This window comes from Hyperolius riggenbachi, chromosome 4 (genome assembly GCF_040937935.1).
Source record: "Hyperolius riggenbachi isolate aHypRig1 chromosome 4, aHypRig1.pri, whole genome shotgun sequence".
In the NCBI taxonomy this organism is placed as follows: Eukaryota; Metazoa; Chordata; class Amphibia; order Anura; family Hyperoliidae; genus Hyperolius; species Hyperolius riggenbachi.
Window position 1 is genome coordinate 477428481 of NC_090649.1, and position 21324 is coordinate 477449804.

Below are 21324 nucleotides of genomic sequence, written 5' to 3' on the forward strand. Positions count from 1 at the left end.
ATTCAGGTCCTTTGCGTTCGCTCCCCATCCTCCGCACACGCCCCAGTCTCCTCCGCGCACCTTTGTCTTGCTGTTGTTTAGTTAAGGCTACATTGTACTTTGTAAACACACAACACAAGTCTCTGGTTGTTTGAACACTGCTTTAGGTTCAGCTGCAGTACACTGTTCTTCTGATCTTTTATGTTGCTGAGCAGATGTCTTTCATTAATTTATGGATTTATCATCTTTTGCTTTTTTTTTTTTTTTTTTTTTACACCTGGCAGCTGGCTCAAGTTTCAGCAGTTATTGTCTATTTTGCATTGCGCGTAGAATTGAATGTCATCTGTCTTCACAAAGCTGGAGCTAGCAGCAGCGAGCAACCAATACAGTGTGAACTTATAGGCAGGAGAGGGGTTTTAGCAGGCTGCATACTTACCTCCCCCCCACCACCACCACCACGCTGCCACCACCTTGTCCCAATCCCCCCTCCCCCTCTTCACGCCGACAACCCCCCACCCCACCTTCTTAATATTTATTTGTGCTGCTTTTCTCTCCTGGCCTTGAATGGGGCTTAGCTCGTGTTCAGTACAGCTGTATGTTTACTGAATCCAGTCCATCGTGACTCATTATGCGTGTGTAAGTATCCTGGAAACCGCCAGGGATTTCTTGGAAGAGCGGTTGGGTCGTCACTGCTATCACTTAAAAGGGAATCTCGCCCATCGGCCATTTGCACAATATTTACCAAACAGCGTCTTGTGCCTTGAGGAGGAGTTGCTCAGGCAACCCCCTTGCCAAACTCGTGGGCCTATAAATGGCAGAACTAAAGAGAGAAAGGGCTGATATATCGCTAAGCGTGTGAGGTGTTTGGAAAAGCTCCTTCCTCCTCGTAGACTTCTAGCGTTAATCTGTGGAGACCAGAAGTGCTGGAGGCGTCACTGGAGATAAAAGCGGGGCCTCGGTCCTGGCTGCGGGGCGGACAGACGTTATTGCGGCAAAGATAAGGCCTCACTTCGGCCTACTGACAGAAACACTGTGCTGGGTGAGGGTGGGGAGAGCTCAGGTGGTGCTGACCTAGTCTGGACTAGACTTGCGGCATCATTTTTTTTCCTTCAGTGGTTTTAGTCTTCCTTTTTTAACCCATTAAACCCAGCTTCAAATGAATGATCTGGTTTGAGATAAGGGCTCTGCTTTTGACCTCAGCCAGTAAAACGTGTGCTGTAAATTCTTGGAATGCTTTGATGTCTCTCTGCTAGCAGAGGATATGGAAACTGAAAGCAGAAGTCCTCTGTTATTGTCTCACAATGCCCCCTAGCGACAGGTGGCCATAAATACACATTACAGCAGAAGTAATTATTAGCAAGGAAGGTGTAACAAATAAGAAATAAAAAATGTGCAAAAAAAGACCTGGAGCACTTGCAAGCCTCTAAATAAATTGGCTGATAAAACTCATTGCCCAAAACAGACGGATAAATATTGGCTAATAGTTAAGTAATCAGGCATCTAATGATGACATTTTTTTATCATGTGACCAGAAGAAGAGAGTACAGGAAGTAAGGTTCCAGCTTCGGGGGTGTGGCTGCTGCCTGGATAGCCTCTTCCTGCTTCTCAGATGGCTAGGGGGTGGAGTAAAGATTGCATTTTTTAAAGAACATTGCAGCCTATGTAGAAAAAAAACCTTCTTGTAATAAGATGTAAAGTTGGTCAAGGGCTTTAAATGGAGAAGGACACTAACTGGTCAACAATCACTTACTTAAACAGAAACCGTAACCAAGAATTGAATTTCATCCCAATCAGTAGCTGATACCCCCTTTTACATGAGAAATCTATTCATTTTCTCAAACGGACCATCAGGGGGCTCTGTATGGCTGATATTGTGGTGAAACCCCTCCCACAGTGTGATGTCAGCGCCTCACAGCTCTGAGGTCCTGACATCACAGTGTGGGAGCCGTGTTGTCTTGTGGGAAATAACAGCTGTTTCCAACTGACAAAAAAGCAAGCAGCATCTCCTTCCAGTGACACCACCTGCCAGCAGTAAAAACACTGACTAAATCATTTATACATAAGTATTGGAAAAATTAAGCACTTTTTTTTATTATTTTTACTGGAGTTCCTCTTTAAAGATTACCTCCAGTGAAATGTAAGTGATTGTTTGTTTGTTTTTCTAATGTACTTATTATTGTCCCCTAATGGGATCGGCGATAGAATGAATGATTAAATGGTCATTAATGTTACACCCCCCATTTCACTTGCCCTTCTTCAAAAGTCCGGATCTCTGAGGCCACCCCCATCTGCTTTGCCATGACCCGCCCCCAGCTTGGCAGCCACCTATCAGGCCGCGGCTGCTAAGCTGGGGGCAGGTCATGGCAAAACAGATAGGGGTGGCTTCAGAGCTACAGACTTCTTGGCAGACTTTAGTCAAAAAACCGTCAGGGGGGTTGGGTTTAAGATTAATGGCTATTTCAGTGTAATTAGGTGAGTTATTAACCCATTCCATCTCAGATCCCCTATTAGGAGACAGTAAAAATTACACTAGCAAATGCTTAATTTAAACTACAGGTTCTCTTTAAGGTTCCCATTCATGGGCCAGTGCACAACAAAAAACGATAGCGTACCCGCAAACGCTAGCGGTTTTTGAAGTGTGATTCTAGTCATGTTTGTAGCGATTTTCTAAACATGCCTTGCGATTTTGGGAGCGTTTTGATGTATCGTTTTTTTTATATTTTGTTACAGTGGAGCTGTTATTGAACAGCTTCTGTAACAAAAACGAGAGCAATTTTCCAGTTTCCTACACTTTACATTGAGGCAGAAATAAAGATGGCAGCTGCCCTATCTCTCTAACTGTGGAGAGGCGCTCCATACCTGGCTTTGATACAACTTGGCCTGAGGATGTAGGGGCAGACCTACGAAACGCGTTAGCTGTGCTAAAATTCATATTTATATGAACTTGTCGTTATTGAAGTAAACCACTTCTATTTTTCCATTTTTAGCAGTTTTTTTTACTCAGTTTTATCAATTTCTGGGCGCCTCTTGCCCAGTTTGTATCTTAACGGCAGGCTTCCTTTAAGCTTAAGGTTTTTTGCAGGGGATGCCATTCTTCAAGTAACAGGCTGCCCGTAATTTGACCTCAAGCTATTAGGGAAATCTTAGCTACAAAAGATGCTGTTGCTATTGTGGCAAGAAAGCGGAATGTAATGGCTTATGTAGCAATTTTATATCAATGCTTTTACTCTATAATTCCCTTCCTACACGAGTCGCTCTCTGTCTTATGAGAGTCTCGTCATTTGTGAAGTTTCCTCTGCCCTTTGCCCTATGCTCTTATACAGCCAAGACTGCCACTTATAGAAATGATCAAATCTCAAGCATTTTACTTGAATTTTCCTGGTTTCAGCATCAAAAACACTTCCTATATCGATATATTCCTGTTGATATGTAGCCCCGCCCTCCCAGTGATGTCACAGCCTAGGCTGTTTATTATGCAGAATGTTCCTCCTAGTGCTCTTTGTCTTTCTGCTAACTTTGGGGACACACAATAGACAAACATTCTGTAGAAATCACAGGCTTTTAATAATGATGTCGCCATGCAGAGAGCCGGGACAAGGTCCTCCCTCCAGCACCCAAGGCTGAGACACTAAAGTGCGGCCCTCCATCCTTCCCACCTCAACTGATTGCTATTAGAGTATGAGGCACCCCAACATCTTAATCTCTAGTTATCTGGCTTGTAGAGATGTCGGTGAACGGTTCCCGAACCATTCGCCGGCGAACCCCTCACCCTTTACTACTTCTGGGTCGCTATGACCCTTAGTAGTATTGCTGCGCTGGGCCGGCGGTGCGCGTCCTTGATCGTGCGCCTGTTGCCTGGCACTTTCTGCGCATGTGCGTGACGTCATGAGTGATGTCACGCTCATGCGCAGAGAGTGCCCGGCAACAGGCGCACGATCAAAGACGCGCACCACCGGCCCAGCACAGCCGTACTACTACGGGTCATAGCAACCCGGAAGTAGTACGGCCACATAGAGATTCGCGGGCGAACGGTTCGCTCACATCTCTACTGGCTTGCAGTCACTGCCATGTATCCCCTTTCCTTATTTCTCTCTGCTTCAAACACAATAGGGGAATAATAGCTGAGAGAGTTGAGCGCCCCTCCTACACTGCGCCCGGAGGCTGGAGCCTCTCTTGCCTCTGCCTCGGTCCCGCCCTGTCGCCATGTGATACATTTCAGAATGTAAATCAGGGTAAGGAAAAATTTTACAATAGGCAAACACTGACTAATCAATATACCAGTGGCGTACAGGGATGCAGAGGTTGTGACCACACCGGGACCCTTAGACCAGAGGGGCCCACTAAGGGGCCTCGCTCAACTGCAGCATTAGCTCTTCAATGGTAGCTCTGAGAGCAATGATCACTTCTATGCAGTGATGCTCGTAATGGGCCAGTTTTGACTTCGAGTGGTTTCAATTACGACTTCCTGCGCTTTCAAATCGACCGTAATCGAAAATTACGAATCGCAGTTTTGATTCAATTTACGAGTCGGAGTTACGGGTTGTATCCATACTTACGAGTTGAAATCACAACCATATATATAATTAGCGGGTGATAGCAAATAGCAAAGCCCCGTATGGGCTGGAAACACCAGATGTGCCGGGTATGTTAAAGAGAGTCTGAAGCGAGAATAAATCTCGCTTCAGACCTCATAGATAGCAGGGGCATGTGTGCCCCTGCTAAAACGCCGCTATCCCGCGTCTTAACGGGGGTCCCTTCACCCCCAAATCCCCCTCCGTGCAGCGCATCCCCTCTTCCTGGTTGGGGCAGGGCTAACCGACGCAGCCCTGCCCCACGCGCGTCTGTCAGCGCGTATCTCCGCCTCTCCCCCGCCCCTCTCAGTCTTCCTTCACTGAGAGGGGCGGGGGAGAGGCGGCGATGCGCCGCTAACGGGAGGCAGGGCTGCAGCCGTTAGCCCTGCCTCCAGGAACGACCAAGTCTACGACCAAGGTTTGCGAGGGTGGGTTTGGGGGTGAAGGGACCCCGTTTAGCCGCGGGATAACTGAGCTCTGAAGCGAGATTTATTCTCACTTCAGAGTCTCTTTAAGGAGGAAGGTGAAACAAGAGGAATTTTTTTTTTTTTCAAAAAGACCTTGTAGTTTCTGAGATAATTGATGTTAAAGTTAGAGGCAAAAAGTTGCTATTTAAATGCAGCAAAATGACAGTTACTATATCAGCATGTATATAAATGTTTTTTTTTTTATGTATTTTATGTTCAGAGTGTGGGAAATTAAAAAAAAAAACACATTTGGTCCCCCCCACCCGAGCCTCTTTAACCCCTTGTCCCCCATGCAGGATGGGATATCCAGAATGCGGAGCCCCGGCCGAGTGGGGCTTCGTACCCTGAGCTATACCAGCCCGCATGGTCCATGGTATGGAGGGGCTCTGGGGGATCGGGGCGGCCAAGCCTCCCCCTCTCCCCAGAGCCCTTGTCTATTCCATGTGTCCCAGGAGGAAGTGGGGGCCGCCGATATCCTGTTGGGGTTCATGGTGGCGTCAGGGAGTCCCCTTTAAGAAGGGGACCCCCAGATGCCAGCCCCCTCCCCAGGAGAAATGAGTAAAGGGGTTCATAGTAACCCTTACCCATTTCCACAAATTAAATAAAAAACACAACTACAAGTAGAGTCCTTTAATATTCTTATTTAACTAGAAAATACTTACCTTTAAAAAAAAGTTCCCACCCCTATATTCTCGGAAATGGTCCCACGCCAATATCCTCTAATGTTGCAACCTTGATTCAAGATCTCCACTGGCCGCTGCTCCCCTGCACAGGTATCAGCTACACTGCCGCTGCACTGGTGCTCACGCTGTCCTCCACCCCCTCACCTCCACCCATGCTGGCACCTAGTGCAGCCCCGTGCAAACTAGGTGCCTAGTCAGAAACACCTGATCTGCTGTATGCTTGTTCAGGGTCTAAGGCAGAGGATCAGCAGGGCTGCTGGGTAACTGGTATTGCTTAAAAGGCAGCCTCCATATCACTCGCGTTACAGTTGTCCTTTAAACATTGAAATAAAATAAAATCCAGGACTTTTCTATTCCTTATTCTGTGTAGCAATCAGAACGTAACCACAATGGACACGATGTTTGAAATGTTTACACTTTGCTTCCTTTTTTTTCCCACCCAATCAGATTCAAGAAATTTTTTATTAAAAAGGACAGTGTTTTTTTTATCCCATGAATCCGACGTTTAAAGTGAAAACTTTCCAGCTGAATATTTGTCTTTTTGCAGTAAGAAGTCCGATATCTCTTTTTTTGCGGTTATTATTGCAGCGTATTAACAGATGCAGATGAAAGGATGTGTTTTATCCAGAAGTTTTCACTTTGCAGCGCGTCTTATCGGCGAGCAGGAGGTGACAGCTTGCCGCTGTTATTTCATTTATGCATTTTGACAGATGGCACAGGAGAGTATAATGCACTTTCAGACTTCTCTATCAGTCTAATGGAGGGAGCTGAAGGTTCTTTCAATTCTTTTCTTGGCACAAGGAGTATGTCAGTGAAATTACCTTGCTCTGTAATGATTAAACCTCCCAGGCAGAAACGGCTACAAGACCTGCCGGTGACTCTGAGCAACATTTACCCCACCGCACAGGGGATCGCTGCGTTTATTTACTGGTAGTTCTTTTATTTGTCAGTGTGTAAGTCATTGTACTTCATTATGCTTCCTGAATGTTTTATAAGCTATTATGTGCAGTGAGAAATAGAGACAGAGACATAGATAGATAGATAGATAGATAGATAGATAGATAGATAGATAGATAGATAGATAGATAGAGATAGACAGACAGATAGATACTGTAGATAGACAGACAGACAGACAGACAGACAGACAGACACATAGATAGATAGATAGATAGATAGATAGATAGATAGATAGATAGATAGATAGATAGATAGATAGATAGATAGATAGATAGATAGATAGATACTGTAGATAGATAGATAGATAGATAGATAGATAGATAGATAGATAGATAGATAGATAGATAGATAGATAGATAGACAGACAGGGCCGGGCTGAGGCAGAAGGGAGAGAAGCTCCAACCTCAGGGCGCAGTCAGGCACATAACTAGAAATCACTGGGCCTCCTGCAAAGCTTTGGATGAGGCCCCCTCCCCCTGCACACTGAACAGGGACGGTCTACAAATCTTTGTCTGAAAAACTGTATGATTCGTTATCAGTGGCTGAGCAGATACAGTCATTAGAACAATTGTGCAGAGAGCAGAATTTTTTTCTCTCCTTGTCCTTAGTTGTCAGTCTCTCAGGACGGGGCCCCCTGTGGCTCCTGGGCCCCCCTGCGGCTGCTTGCCTTGCAGGGTCTATTATTACGCTCCTGGGCGCAGTGCAGGAGGGGGCGCACAGCTCACTCAGCTATCATTCCCTATTGTGTTTGTAGCAGAGAGAAATAAGAAAGGGGATACATGGCAGCAACTGCAAGCCAGATAACTAGATATTAAGGTGTTGGGGAGGCTGTGGCCCTCTTAGTCTAATAGCAATCAGTGTGTGATGGTTGGGGTGGGAGGGATGGAGGGGCACACTTTGGTGTCTCAGCCTTGGGTGCTGGGGGACCTTGTCCCAGCTCTGTAGATAGGTGTAGATAGATAGATAGATAGATAGATAGATAGATAGATAGATAGATAGATAGATAGATAGATAGACTAGAGCAGACATGGCCCTCCAGCTGTTAAGGAACTACAAATCCCACAATGCATTGCAGGAGTCTGACGGCCACAGTCCTGATTCATAAAGGCAAATGCATTGTGGGACTTGTAGTTCCGTAACAGCTGGAGGGCTGAGTTTGCCCATGCCTGGACTAGAGCAACTTTACTTCACTAACAAAGTTTAGGTTACCTAGTTAACACGAGTTGCACTTGCCATTGTCAGTAATACCTGGTACACACCATACAACTTTCTGACAGATTTACTGTCAGATCGATTATTTCCAACAGGTCCGATCTGACTTCCGATCGATTTTCCAATCTATTTTCCGTTCACTTCTATGGAAAATCGATCGTAAATCAGATTGGACCTGTTGGAAATAATTGATTTGGCAGTAAATCTGCCAGAAAATCTCAACGTGTGTACCAGGCATAACGAGTAAGTGAAGGTAAAGCTGCCATGTGCCAATGTGATTGGCTTACAGTGATCACAGGGTGAGGAGCCAATGAAATCTGCTCCTAACCGGTTCACCCCACTCTGCTGTCATAGTGACAGCAGAGTTAGGACTTGTTTACACTATGAGTGTTTTCGCATTTTTTTTTTAAAGTGCTGGTTATTTTTCAAATCGCCATAAAAGCGCTTGTGCAATGTTGCTCTATGTGAGTGTTCTCAAATCTGCTTTGAGCTTTCTTTCCAATCGCAACATGGGTCCTGCATCATTTCCTGAGCATTTGCGCTTCAATACAAGGTATAGGGAAATCGCAAAGCGCTTGAAAAAGTGCTTTGAAAAGTGATTTTGTGAGTTCTATTGCTCACAATGTATATTAAATACATTCACTTCCAGGTCAAAGAGTTCACTTCCTGATTGTCTTCAGGAAGAATATCTCAAATCGCCGGACAAAAGCGCTTACAAAAGCACTTAAAGGGGCACTACAGCGAAAAACTGTAAAATGTAAAATATGTGCAAACATATACAACTAAGAAGTACATTTTTTCCAGAGTAAAATGAGCCATAAATTACTTTTCTTCTATGTCGCTGTCACTTACAGTAGGTTGTAAAAATCTGACATAAGTGACAGGTTTTGGACTAGTCCATCTCTTTATAGGGGATTCTCAGGGATATATTTATTTTCAAAAGCACTTAGTGAATGGCAGTTGCTCTGTCCAACTGCCAAAAAAACTGTGTAGGGAGCAGGGAAGCTGGCCACCATCATTGTTTAAATCCTTTGTAGGGAATATCTTTATAAAGAATAAAAGCCTTGCTGAGAATCCCCTATGAAGAGATGGACTAGTCCAAAACCTGTCACTTCTGTCAGATTTCTACTGCCTACTGTAAGTGACAGCAACATAGGAGAAAAGTAATTTATGGCTCATTTTACTCTGGAAAAAAATGTACTTCTTATTTCTATATGGTTGCACATGTTTTACAATTTTGAATTTTTCCCTGTAGTGCCCCTTTAACAAAGCGCAAAATGCTGTGAAGGCGCAGGGAAAAGTGCTTTGAAAAGCGCTCAGCGCTAGCTATTGTGCTAGCGATTTATAATGTAAACAAGGCATAAGTGGGTGTAGCGGCGGGAGAGCAGCGGTAGCGGTGGGAGCGACAGAAAATAAACGTATATTTAGGTATGTATGAGCCCGTGTTGGCGGGTGTACACATAATTGCGTATAGAGATATAATAATAGTTTACTTCTTATCTCATGAACACGATGTTATTTTGCCTAAAAGTTGTGCAGTGAATTCCCTCTCAGATTCTTAGAAGATCTGGTAGTTCCTAGAAGATAGCGGGGGCCGTGGGAAGGACTTAATTGACCTTGGGGGCCGCATTGATTTCCTCCACATGCATCTTCATTTCTGATAAATTATGAAGCCATTAATTTTGCGAGGAGATGGCAGGCCCAGCCTGCGGCACAGATGTGTCCTAAGCAGGCAGGCTTACGGCTCGCGGTAATGCCAAGACATGCCGGAGGAGACGAGGCGGCCTGAAGTGTCATCCTGACTCCTCCGGGGAACGCTGCGGTTTATTTTATTTACTGGTTTTATAGCACAGCCGTGCTTTAATGTGCTCGGAAGGAAATGGGCGGTTGTAGAATATATCGATCGGTACTTGTCACACCAATGTTAGATTTCCTGTGTTTTACCAAAATTATGTTCAGACACCACTCACACACCACACACACACCACACCACACACGCACACACCACTCACACACACACACCACAGACACCACTCACACACACCACACACACACACACTTCCCATTCCCATTTCTCTCCCGATCCATTCTACCCTTCTATCTCATTCATCCCCATTCTCTCTCTTCTTTGCCCCTATCTCTTCTTACATCCCCCCTCGTCTCTCCCCCCCCCCCACACACACACACACACACACATTCATCCACTTTTTCTCCCCTCTTCCTTTCTCTCTCTCTCCTTAGCCCCACCCCCTATACACACACACACACACACACTCATCCACTCTCTCTCCTCTTCCTCTTTCTCTCTCCTTATCCCTACCCCCTATACACACACACACTCACACTCATGCACTTTCTCTCCCCTCTTTCTCTCTCTCTCTCCTTAGCCCCACCCCTACACACACACACACACACACACACACACACACACACTCATCCACTTTCTCTCCCCTTCCTCTCTCTCTCTCCTTAGCCCCACCCCTATACACACACACACACACTCATCCACTTTCTCTCCCTCTCCTTAGCCCCACCCCCTCTACACACACACACACACACACTCATCCACTTTCTCTTCCTCTTTCTCTCTCCTCTTCCTCTTTCTCTCTCCTTAGCCCAACCCCCTACACACACACACACTCATCCACTTTCTCTCCCCCTTCCTCTCTCTCTCCTTAGCCCCACCCCTATACACACACACACACTCATCCACTTTCTCTCCCTCTCCTTAGCCCCACCCCCTCTACACACACATACACACACTCATCCACTTTCTCTCCCCTCTTCCTCTTGCTCTCTCCTCTTCCTCTTTCTCTCTCCTTAGCCCAACCCCCTACACACACACACACACACACACACACACACACACACTCATCCACTTTCTCTCCCCTCTTTCTCTCTCTCTCCTTAGCCCCACCCCTATACACACACACACACACACACTCATCCACTTTCTCTCCCCCCCCTTCCTCTCTCTCTCCTTAGCCCCACCCCTATACACACACACACACACACACACTCATCCACTTTTTCTCCCTCTCCTTAGCCCCACCCCCTCTACACACACACACACACACACACACACACACACACACACACACACTCATCCACTTTCTCTCTACTCTTCTTCTCTCTCTCTCCTTAGCCCCACCCCCTACACACACACACACACATCGACTTTCTCTCCCCTCTTCCTCTTTCTCTCTCCTTAGCCCCACCCCCTACACACACACACACTCATCCACTTTCTCTCCCCTCTTCCTCTCCTTAGCCCCACCCCCTACACACACACACACACATACACACACATACACTTTCTCTCCCCTCTTCCTCTCTCTCTCTCTCTCTCTTTAGCCCCACCCCTATACACACACACACACACACACACACACTCATCCACTTTCTCTCCCCTCTTCCTCTCCTTAGCCCCACCCCCTATACACACACACAAGCACTTGGGCATAGTGGTTTTGCAGATTCTGGTGGTCAGCATATGGACTACCAGGTGCGTAATGCGAAAATCCTCCACAGCCCAAACACACATAGCGGTTATAAAGCCGTTGTCATAGCTGTATTCTGCAAGCTGTGATTGGTTCACCAACCTTCACTGTTTCCTATGGCTGTGTTCACACATAAATGGTATACATTTCCGGTCTAGTCAGGTAAAACTGATAGATTAAGGGATGCAGAACTGACGGGACTGGACAGTACTGGACCTGACTGTAAATGTGCAAATGTATGTGTGAACCAGGCCTAAATGCTACATGGTGTGCTGTTTTTAGACAGTGGTAAATGTTAACCGCTGCCAAAACGCTAGTGTAATATTCCTCCTACTGGTAACTTCTGAGCGATACATCGTTTTTTCTTCTTTCTGTGTAAGCCTATGGCCACCAGCTTTAGCAAAGCCAAATGCAAATCGTGAAATAAGTGACGGTTCATTTTAGTATTAGTATTTTTTGTTTTTAATATCTAATCAAATGGAATGATGAGCTGCAAAAAAGTAAAGAAACAAGTCTTAGAACTATTTTTGAAGCATGCAGTCATCATCAGGCCAATGGTCAGAGGACAAAGCAGGACTTTGGAACTTTCATTTCTGGGAAATTTTGTGTAATATTTATTTATCTAAGTCTTGCAACACCGGGCTGACCTACAAAAGAACCTGAAACCGAACAGCGGGTAAATATAAAGAGGCGTGATGGGATCCAGGATTGGATTCATGAAGAAATGTATATTTTTAATATATGGTACATCAAGTAGACCAATCTGTATTTTTTGTTGTAAAGCGGAGGAAACTGAGGTCAGAGGTCCACTCTGCTGTCTGACGGGGCTACTTGTCTAAAATATTGTGAATCACAGAACTACCGAAAAATTCTAGAGGTCAACTTGGAGGTCCATGTTACCAATGACAAGCTCAACCACATTAACTAAAGGATACCTGTAGATACCTGTCCTCCATCGGACTGTTCCAGTGCTGCATCCCCCAAAAGTCAGCCCGTGTTAACGAAAACCTGTAATGAAAAAAAGTTCCCCTGGCAGGTACTCCCCTCGGGTGGGGGAAGCCTCCGGATCCTAATGAGGCTTCCCCCATCCTACTAAGCTTCAGGGATCTAGTACTAGCTCCCCCAAAGTCCGCAGCCGACAATGATGTCGGCTGTGGCGCAGGTGCAGTAGCACCGGCAATATTTATCTTCCCCGGCCCCAGCACAGGAGCGGTAGCGGCTTTCCGTTCGGGCTCAGGCACAAACAGCCAAGCCCGGGTCTCTCTACTGTGCAGGGGCAAGGACCTTGCGCAGTAGAGTGGTCCTAATGGGGCTTAGCTATTTCAGTCTGTGCCGGGTCGGAAAACTGCTACTGGACTGCGCAGGATTGCAGTAGGTAAATATTTACACCTGCGGTGTTCAGGGGTTTCCAGCGCTGGCTCGCTGAGGCTTAGGACTAGGGAAGCCTCAGTAGGATCCAGTGGCTTTCCCCTCCCGAGGTAAGTATTCCCGGGGGGGCTTTCTTACAGATTTTCTTTAAAGCATCTGCAATATGGGGATATCATAAGTGACCCAGCATTCCTGGACCAGGTTATTGACTTATATTTACTGTTTTGGATTTGAGGGCTTTAAACGGGTCATCTTTCCACATTTGTTGAGTTACAACAGGTATGCTTGAAGACCTCTGGAGATGCCTTAGTAAATAAGGCCATCGTCTTGCTTCTCTTGCACTGAAAAACCCTGAAAGGTAAAACGAAGTCTACGCTTGATGAGAACATCACCGTTCAATGTTGTAGAACTCCTATTCAATTGAGTAAACCGTACTACGTCTTGATACTGGATCTTTGTCTTTTGGAATGTTTTATTTAATAACTTCACCTCATTTTTTTTACATCTGTTGAGTCTTTTCCTTGACTAGCACAATTTTACATGCAGGAAGGCCTGTCTCCAAATCACTTAAAAAAGGCCAAGCTCATGTTTTTCTACACACGCTACCCCAGCTCCAACATGCTGAAAACCTACTTCTCCGACGTGAAGGTAAGTCCACTCTTGGTTGTATTGAATGTCATGAATATTGTGTTTTGATTGTGATTTCCATTCAAGGCTAATGTTTGAATCTCCACCTGGCTTTATTTATCTAATGGAGACACCCCTATAAGGCCACGGAGAAGGTGTCTCCCTCCCAAATCTGGACCTCTAATTATCATTTGCTAAAAGTCCATCAGAAAAGGACATTTTCATTAGTTGCCTCTATAGGTGATATTAATGGACAACTGAAGTGAGAAGAATACGGAGGCTGTCATATTTATTTCCTTTTAGACAATACCAGTTGCCTGGCTGTCCTGCTGATCTATTTGGCTGTAGTAATGTCTGAATAACACCAGAAACACGTATGCAGCTATTCCTGTCAGATCTGACAGTAATGTCAGAAACACCTGATCTGCTGCATGCTTGTTCAGGGTCTATGGCTAAAAGTATTAGAGGCAGAGGATCAGCAGGACAGCCAGGCGACTGGTATTACTTAAAAGGAAATAAATATGGCAGCCTCCATATACCTCTCACTTCAGTTGTCCTTTAATTTTGGTGAATATACACCACTTAAATCCATAGGAGGGAGAAGCTAAAAGGTGATGTAACGATACGTCTATACTTCGAAAAACTTTTCATAATTCATATAGGAGCTCCACTTACAGCACACATGTGGAGTTATGTGTACCTGACATGATGAAATTAACATATAATAGTAGCTCTAGTAATAAACAGTCTGAAGTTCCTTTCTGTTTTCTGGTAGAGCAAGAGTTAAAAAACAACAACAAAAAACTAGAGTTACTATCTATGCAAAAGACCTTGTCCAACAGCTTGTCCAAATTCGGTCTGGTTTCCAGAAAAGTAAATAGATGCTAAAACAACTGAAAAACAGTACGATGAGGCTTCTAATCAGGTTTTTCTGCAGGAAAGTTCAAAGGGTAATGACTTATTTTCCCCTAGCCCCCCAGCTTAAGAAGGCAGAGTGTGGATTCTAAACTGCAACTGTGACAGTCTGATGCAATCTTAAAAAATAAGCCATTAAGCTGAAAATAAAAACGTGAGACTCATTTCTATGTTACAATGTTTTATTTGCCATTGGTTCTTCACATAGAATTAATTATCTCATAAGTTTATTTTCACTTGGGATGCATTTTAAAAAATCTGGACATGTGCCCTTTCTAGCAGCTATTTCCCATAAAAGTGGGTATCCTGAATAATTTACTGTGTGCTACAATATGTCACTACAGGGCCTCTTTATCATTTGGGTACTTTTAAAAATCCTGCCTGTAGCTGAGATTTATATCACATTTTGTGTAGTATGCCTTCTTAAAACAGAATGTATTTGCAATAATTCAGCTGTATTCAGAAGTGATGCATTGTGGAAGATCACAGTAGCTGAATTATTACAAATACCTTCTGTTTTAAGAACGCAAACTACACGGTTGGCTTTTCAGTAGGAGAGCTTTTCGATCTCTTTTAGTCCCCTATGCTTTCTTAGTGGTTCTGGGTCACCATGTGATATGTAGGTACTCTGTTGTACTGGTCCAAGAGCCTATCCCATAGAGCCATATCAATCCCTGCCTTGCATTGATGAGGACCAACCGTTCAAAACAGGCTGCCTGCGGAGTTGGTGTGGCTCTGTACATTTTATAAGCTATAGGCTTACTATACACCAGCAGTTCTGGATATAACGAGATAAAAACAAGAAACACCAAGAGCCCCAATAGTGTAATATGTACTGGTAAATGGTTACTAGATAGAGTAAATATTAATACTCACAAACCAGGGTTACCATTAGGCAACCAATGTAAAGGCAGGTGGGGAGATTTTCCTGACCCCACTCAGGAATAAGAAGTCGCTCTCTGTAGATGAGAAAAAGGGGGTTCAACCTTTCACCCAGGGTGGATTCAATATTATGCAGGAGAACAGAGGCGCCAAAAGGATAAAAGGAAGCCAAATGAGCTTAAAAACCAAATTCTTGGTAAATAGAGGAGGTAGTGGTGGACTTACCTCCTCCAAGTAGACACACAATGACTGTAGTAAAGACAGTCAATATATTTTATTTATGAACTCCAAATATGCAACGCGTTTCGCAGGTTTGATCCCGCTTCATCAGGCAATAACAACGGAGCAATAGCATATGTGGTCAGTAGAAGAGCCAGGCACTTTATAAAATATATTGACTGTCTTTACTACAGTCATTGTGTGTCTACTTGGAGGAGGTAAGTCCACCACTACCTCCTCTATTTACCAAGAATTTGTTTTTTAAGCTCATTTAGGTTCTGGATATAAGCCTGGCTTCAGGGGCATAAAGAGATAATTTGCATATGCAGTAGTGATGAGACCACAGTTGCTGATTTAAAGCTGAATTATTGCAAATACCTTCTGTTTTAAGAAGGCAAACTACATTGAATGTAGGCTTTTTAGCAGGAAGGCTGTTTTAGTCCCCTATAATTTCCTAGTGATTCTGGGTCACCCCGAGCTGCTTGGGTATTCTGTTGTCCTGATCGCAATTTAGGCGGTTAGATGCGGAGCCCCCCTTTAAGGGCCTTTTGATTTCCACAGGAAGAACAGCTGAGATTTCAGGGCACAGTAAAAGACATTGTTCACACATTAAGCAATAATCGTGTGATAAAAACTCAAGGGACGCCTAACTGACGTCCTAGGGCGGCCCCCCGCTCTGTGGCAGGAACATTCTCCTAATTGCCCCCGTCTGCGCCGTTTTCCCATGCTTCTGCTTACATAAGCAAACTGTAGCAGGCCGCCCTCCCCTTGTTAAGAAAACACGGCATTGACATCCTTCCACCCCCCCAACCCGCAAAGAAACAAAAAAAACAAAAGTGTTGATTGTCTTTTATTTACAACTTAATTTGTTGTTGATGTCGTCTATGCCGAGCATAAGGAAGATGAACAAAGTGACAGATTCAGGGCACATTATTCAAATGAGGCTATGAAAGGCACTGACTTCCAGCTGCAGCTCCTTCAATACGCACAACCAGGGACCCGCCCCGTCTTATTTGTTGTGGTTTTATCACCAAAATAATTACTTCTTGGACTTGAGTTGAACACGGATGTGAGATTATGTTAATAACTCTGAGATGGCGCTAAGAATTCTGCTGAAATTATAAATGTGCTGGTGTTGTGCAAGTTTATAGGCTTCTATTCCTATTTATTATTATTGTTATTATTATTATTATCAGGTCATATTATGATGATAATAATGTGTATTGTTACTTGTTGATATTATTATTATTATTGTTATTATTATTATTATTATTATTGTTATTATTATTATTATTATTATCAGGTCATATTATTATGATAATAATGTGTATTGTTACTTGTTGATATTATTATTATTATTGTTATTATTATCATTATTATTATTATCAGGTCATATTATTATGATAATAATGTGTATTGTTACTTGTTGATATTATTATTGTTATTATTATTATTATTATTATTATTGTTATTATTATTATTATTATTATTATCAGGTCATATTATGATGATAATAATGTGTATTGTTACTTGTTGATATTATTATTAGCTGATGCTATGATAACAATTATTACTGTATATTCCTGCGTATAAGACTACTTTTTAACCCTTGAAAATCTTCTAAAAAGTTGGGGGTAGTCTTATACGCCGGGTGTCATTGATGCGGGGTGATACGCCCTATCCTGTTACCGCCTCTCAGATCTCCCTGCTGAGGGAGCGCAATCTATTCTTCCACACCGCTGATAAACAGGTAGACTAGGAGAGCTGACCAGTCTACTTAAGGAGAGTTGACCAATGCAACAAGTCAATTGACTATATACTGTTATATACCGGGTAACACATACAGTACAGCACCAGTATCTGTTCATACACAGCACCAGTACATGATTTTTTTCTTTTTACTTTAATTCGGTGTGCGTTGGAAGAGGGGTAGTCTTATACGGCGAGTATAGCCCAAACTCTATATTTTAACTGGAAAAGTTGGGGGGTCGTCTTATACGCCCAGTCGTCTTATACGCCGGAACATACGGTAGTATTACCGTACTTGCTGACATTATTGTTGTTGTTATTATTAATAATAAAAATAATAATACTTTTTGATATTAAGACGATGTTGAGGATGGTAATTCATTGTTGATATGATTATTAGAAGTAGCAGTAGTAGTAGTAGTAGTCATTTGCTGATATTATTATTATTATTGTTGTTCATATGAGTATTATTGTTATTGCTTGTTGATATTTTATAAGTTGAAGAAGTGCTTTTGCTGATAGTATTACTGATATGATGATGCTGATGATTAGTGTTGTGTTGATAATACTATTATTATTATTATTATTATTATTATTATTAGTAGTAGTAGTAGTAGTAGTAGTAGTAGTAGTAGTAGTAGTAGTAGTAGTAGTAGTAGTAGTAGTAGTAGTAGTAGTAGTAGTAGTAGTAGTAATAGTAGTAGTAGTATTTCATATTATTATGTGTTTATATAGTGCTGGCATCTTCTGCAGCACTTTACAGAGTACATAGTCATGTCACTGACTGTCCTCAAAGGAGCTTACGATCTGATCCCTACAATAGTCTAATGCCCTACCATATTATTATTATGTACTGTATTTATATAGCACTGACCTCTTCTTCAGCACTTTATACAGTAACCACGGGCAGGGCTGCTCAAATCCGGATCCGGGAGACATCCAGATAGTTCTATCTGGATATCTCCCAGTTACCTGTGCTGGGTGGGCGGAGTCAATCTTACCTGTCTGACGTCTTCTTCGGGCCGTCCCTCGGCACCTCCCACGATGCGGTCCAAGTGGCGGTCACGTGATTACAAACACTTCCTCCTTCCGGGTTGAAGGAGAAAGTGTTTGTAATCACGTGACTCGCGTGGAGCACATCGTGGGAGGCGCCGAGGGATGGACGAAAAAGACGTCAGACAGGTAAGAGTGACACCGCCCACCCCGCACAGGTTTACTGGGAGATATCCGGATAGCAACTATCCGGGTATCTCCCGGATCCGGATTTGAGCAGCCCTAACCACGGGACCACGGCTCCATCATTAAGGCCAGTAAGTACGAGTGAGTGCATTGATTGGACCCAGTGATAGATCCTCGGTCCCGCCCGCTAGACCATCGCCTCCAGTTGAGAAAGGGAACAGTGGGCGTCTGTGATTGGCGGGCCTGAATCAGTGCCCCTTGCCCCGATTGATAGAATGCTTCGCAAAGCCTGTTTAAGGCTCTCTGTGTGCGGCTACTTTCGTCCTAGCTAATCCGGAACAGAATGCACCATAGTGGCTGCACAGAGTCCCAGGTGACGGGGGAGCAGAGGAGGAGACAAGCGGACAGAGGAGAAAACAGGGGGACATTCGGACTATAGGATGCACTGCGTGCTTTTTAATGCATTTGCGGTTTGTTTGTGCTTTTCATGCTTTTTTATATTTCCATTTATGCAAATCACAAGGTAGACAACAGGAAGCAGAAGTACATCACAAAACAATTATTGTTGGGAAAAAACGCATATAAAAATGCATGAAAACGCATACCATTGCGTTCCCATTGACTTTCATTATGTGCGTTTTTGATGGGTTTTTGCATATTATGCAACAAAACCAATGTGTTTAAAAACGCCCGCATATAAAACGCATATGCGTTTTTTTATATGCATTTTTTTCCTACGGCCCATAGACTTCCATTAGCGGCAAAAATGCAGTGTTTTTTTGCAACGCTAGCGTTTTTGCTAAGTGTGCAACTAGTCTGAAGTAGGAGAATATTTTTATCTGCCCGCCTCCTAATCATGGTTGAGGTTGGAGAACTCTGATTGGCACCCGTGATAACAGTATAAAGGCAGTTTACCCTCATAGCAGATGCCTGCTTTAGAAACCTTATTAAGTTTGTATACAGCCTCGTAGATTTGATGGAGCGGCCGCCACCTGTCCTTTCTTGTCAGCTGTGATCACTAATTTTATATAAGGGCCCGTTCACACTTAAAACCGCAGAACGCCGGCGGTAATGTTCTGCGGGAGTGATTTTCCCGCGATCAGCGCGGAAAAATCACTGGACACTGCGGCGGGTTTGGAGCGATCGCGATTAGCATGCTATGCACGCTAATCACAATCGCAAATCGCGGAACGCTCGTCGCCGGCAAACCGCTGCATGCAGCGCGGTTGCGGTTATCGCTAACCGCAACCGCGGCAGTGAGAACACTGCCACTCGCTACATTGTGTAGCGGTTCTTGCAGAACCGCTAGCGGTTTGCCGTGAGCGGGAATCGTGCGATTCCCGCTCAGGTGTGAATGGGCCCTTAGGGGGGGAGATCTTTACAAAGTAACAGACGCTTCTTGGATTATTCCCGCCACGCGGCCTTAATCGTTACGGAATCTTGTGGGACTAATATAAGTCTGCTGCGGCTGCCCACTTTATTTATTAAAGTGGACCTGAACTCTTGCACAGGATAGAAGGAAAACAGAAAGAAATGCACCCTGTATGTATTTAAGGTGGCCACACACCATACAATTTTTTAAATATCTGTTCAATTTAAGAATTGCAATCAATTTTTCTAAATGATTGGAACATTTCCAAAATCTGACCAATGTACCACACACCTATGTTCAATATTCCCCCCAATTATGATAAAAATGATTGGAAACTCTGATAAAATTGCTAGGGTGTGTACGGTATATTAATAAATTGACAATCTAACACCTAGGTTCTCAACATGTGGTACGCGTACCCCAGGGGGTACTTCTGATGGGTCCAGGGGGTACTTCTGATGGGTCCAGGGGGTACTTGGGCTTGATGTATTTAATTAAGTTTAATAATTTTATGGTTTCAGAAAATAACAAATGCTATGTAAACAACAGCCAAACAAGTATTTCAACTAATTAAAAACAATAGCAAATGCTTGGAAACGGTTTGGAAACAATTATCAAGTACTACTATTAAGTGTATCTGTATCAAGGGGTACTTGAGATAGTTTTTACCATATCAAGGGGTACTTGGCCAGCACAGGCCTTCAAAAGGGGTACATACATACCCATGAAATGTTGAGAAACACTGAATTCTAACACACACCATACAATCTTTAGAAAGATTGAAGAAAAATATCTGGCATTCCGAAAGGATAAAAATCGAAGAAAACAGGAAATCTGATCTGATTTTTCAGTCGAATGAAAAAAAGCTGTCGATTCTTTTCGGGAGATACGATCGTTTTTATCGAATTGCCGTAACATCGAATCATTTTATTGTATCGTGTGTGGCCACCTTAAAGGTGATCCGATTTTACGGCAATTAGGTAAAAACGATCGTATCTCCCAAAAAATCTAATCTTTTTTTTTTCATTCGACTGAAAAATCCGATCGGATTTCCCGTTCACTTCGATTTTTATCGATCTGGAAAGTCAGATATTTTTCTTCAATCTTTCTAAAGATTGTATGGTGTGTGTTAGATTGCCAGTTTATTAATATACACACCTAGCAATTTTGCCAGAGTGTCCAATCATTTTTTATCATAATTGGGGAAAGATTGAACATAGGTGTGTGGTACATTGGTCAGATTTTTGAAATGTTACAATCAGTCAGAAAAATTGATTGCAATTCTTAAATTGAACAGTGATTTAAAAAATTTTATGGTGTGTGGCCACCTTTAGTCTGTCCAATTCCCCCTCATCTGTGACTAAGCACCCATTGTAATTTGATCCCTCAGCTGTGTCAGCTGCCTGTCACGGCAGAGCAGCTAGTTGGTAAACACAGGATGTTAACCCTACTTCTGCTTCCATGAAAGCAGGAAGTAGACACACTGTAAATGTATTGCAGGATTTGTATCAGCTGTTTCAAATAAATGTTTTTCTTTAAAGGGTATTATGCTGTTGCTTATCTTTTAGCATAGAGGGAAAGTTCTGAGTTCAGGTCGGCTTTAGCGTCCGGCGTTCTCGGGATTGGCACACGCAGGATCACTGG

At 43.5% G+C, this 21324-nt stretch overlaps 1 protein-coding gene across 6 annotated transcripts in view; it reads left to right on the forward strand.

The window, feature by feature from the left end:
• The window catches only part of PROX1 (prospero homeobox 1), a 143664-nt gene that overhangs the window by 51879 nt on the left and 70461 nt on the right, over positions 1 to 21324 (forward strand). For all 6 annotated transcript variants that reach the window (XM_068232956.1, XM_068232952.1, XM_068232958.1 and 3 more), the window contains one exon: positions 13278 to 13385. In XM_068232956.1, the coding sequence (XP_068089057.1) occupies positions 13278 to 13385 (108 nt within the window). The remainder of the gene's footprint in view (positions 1 to 13277; positions 13386 to 21324) is intronic.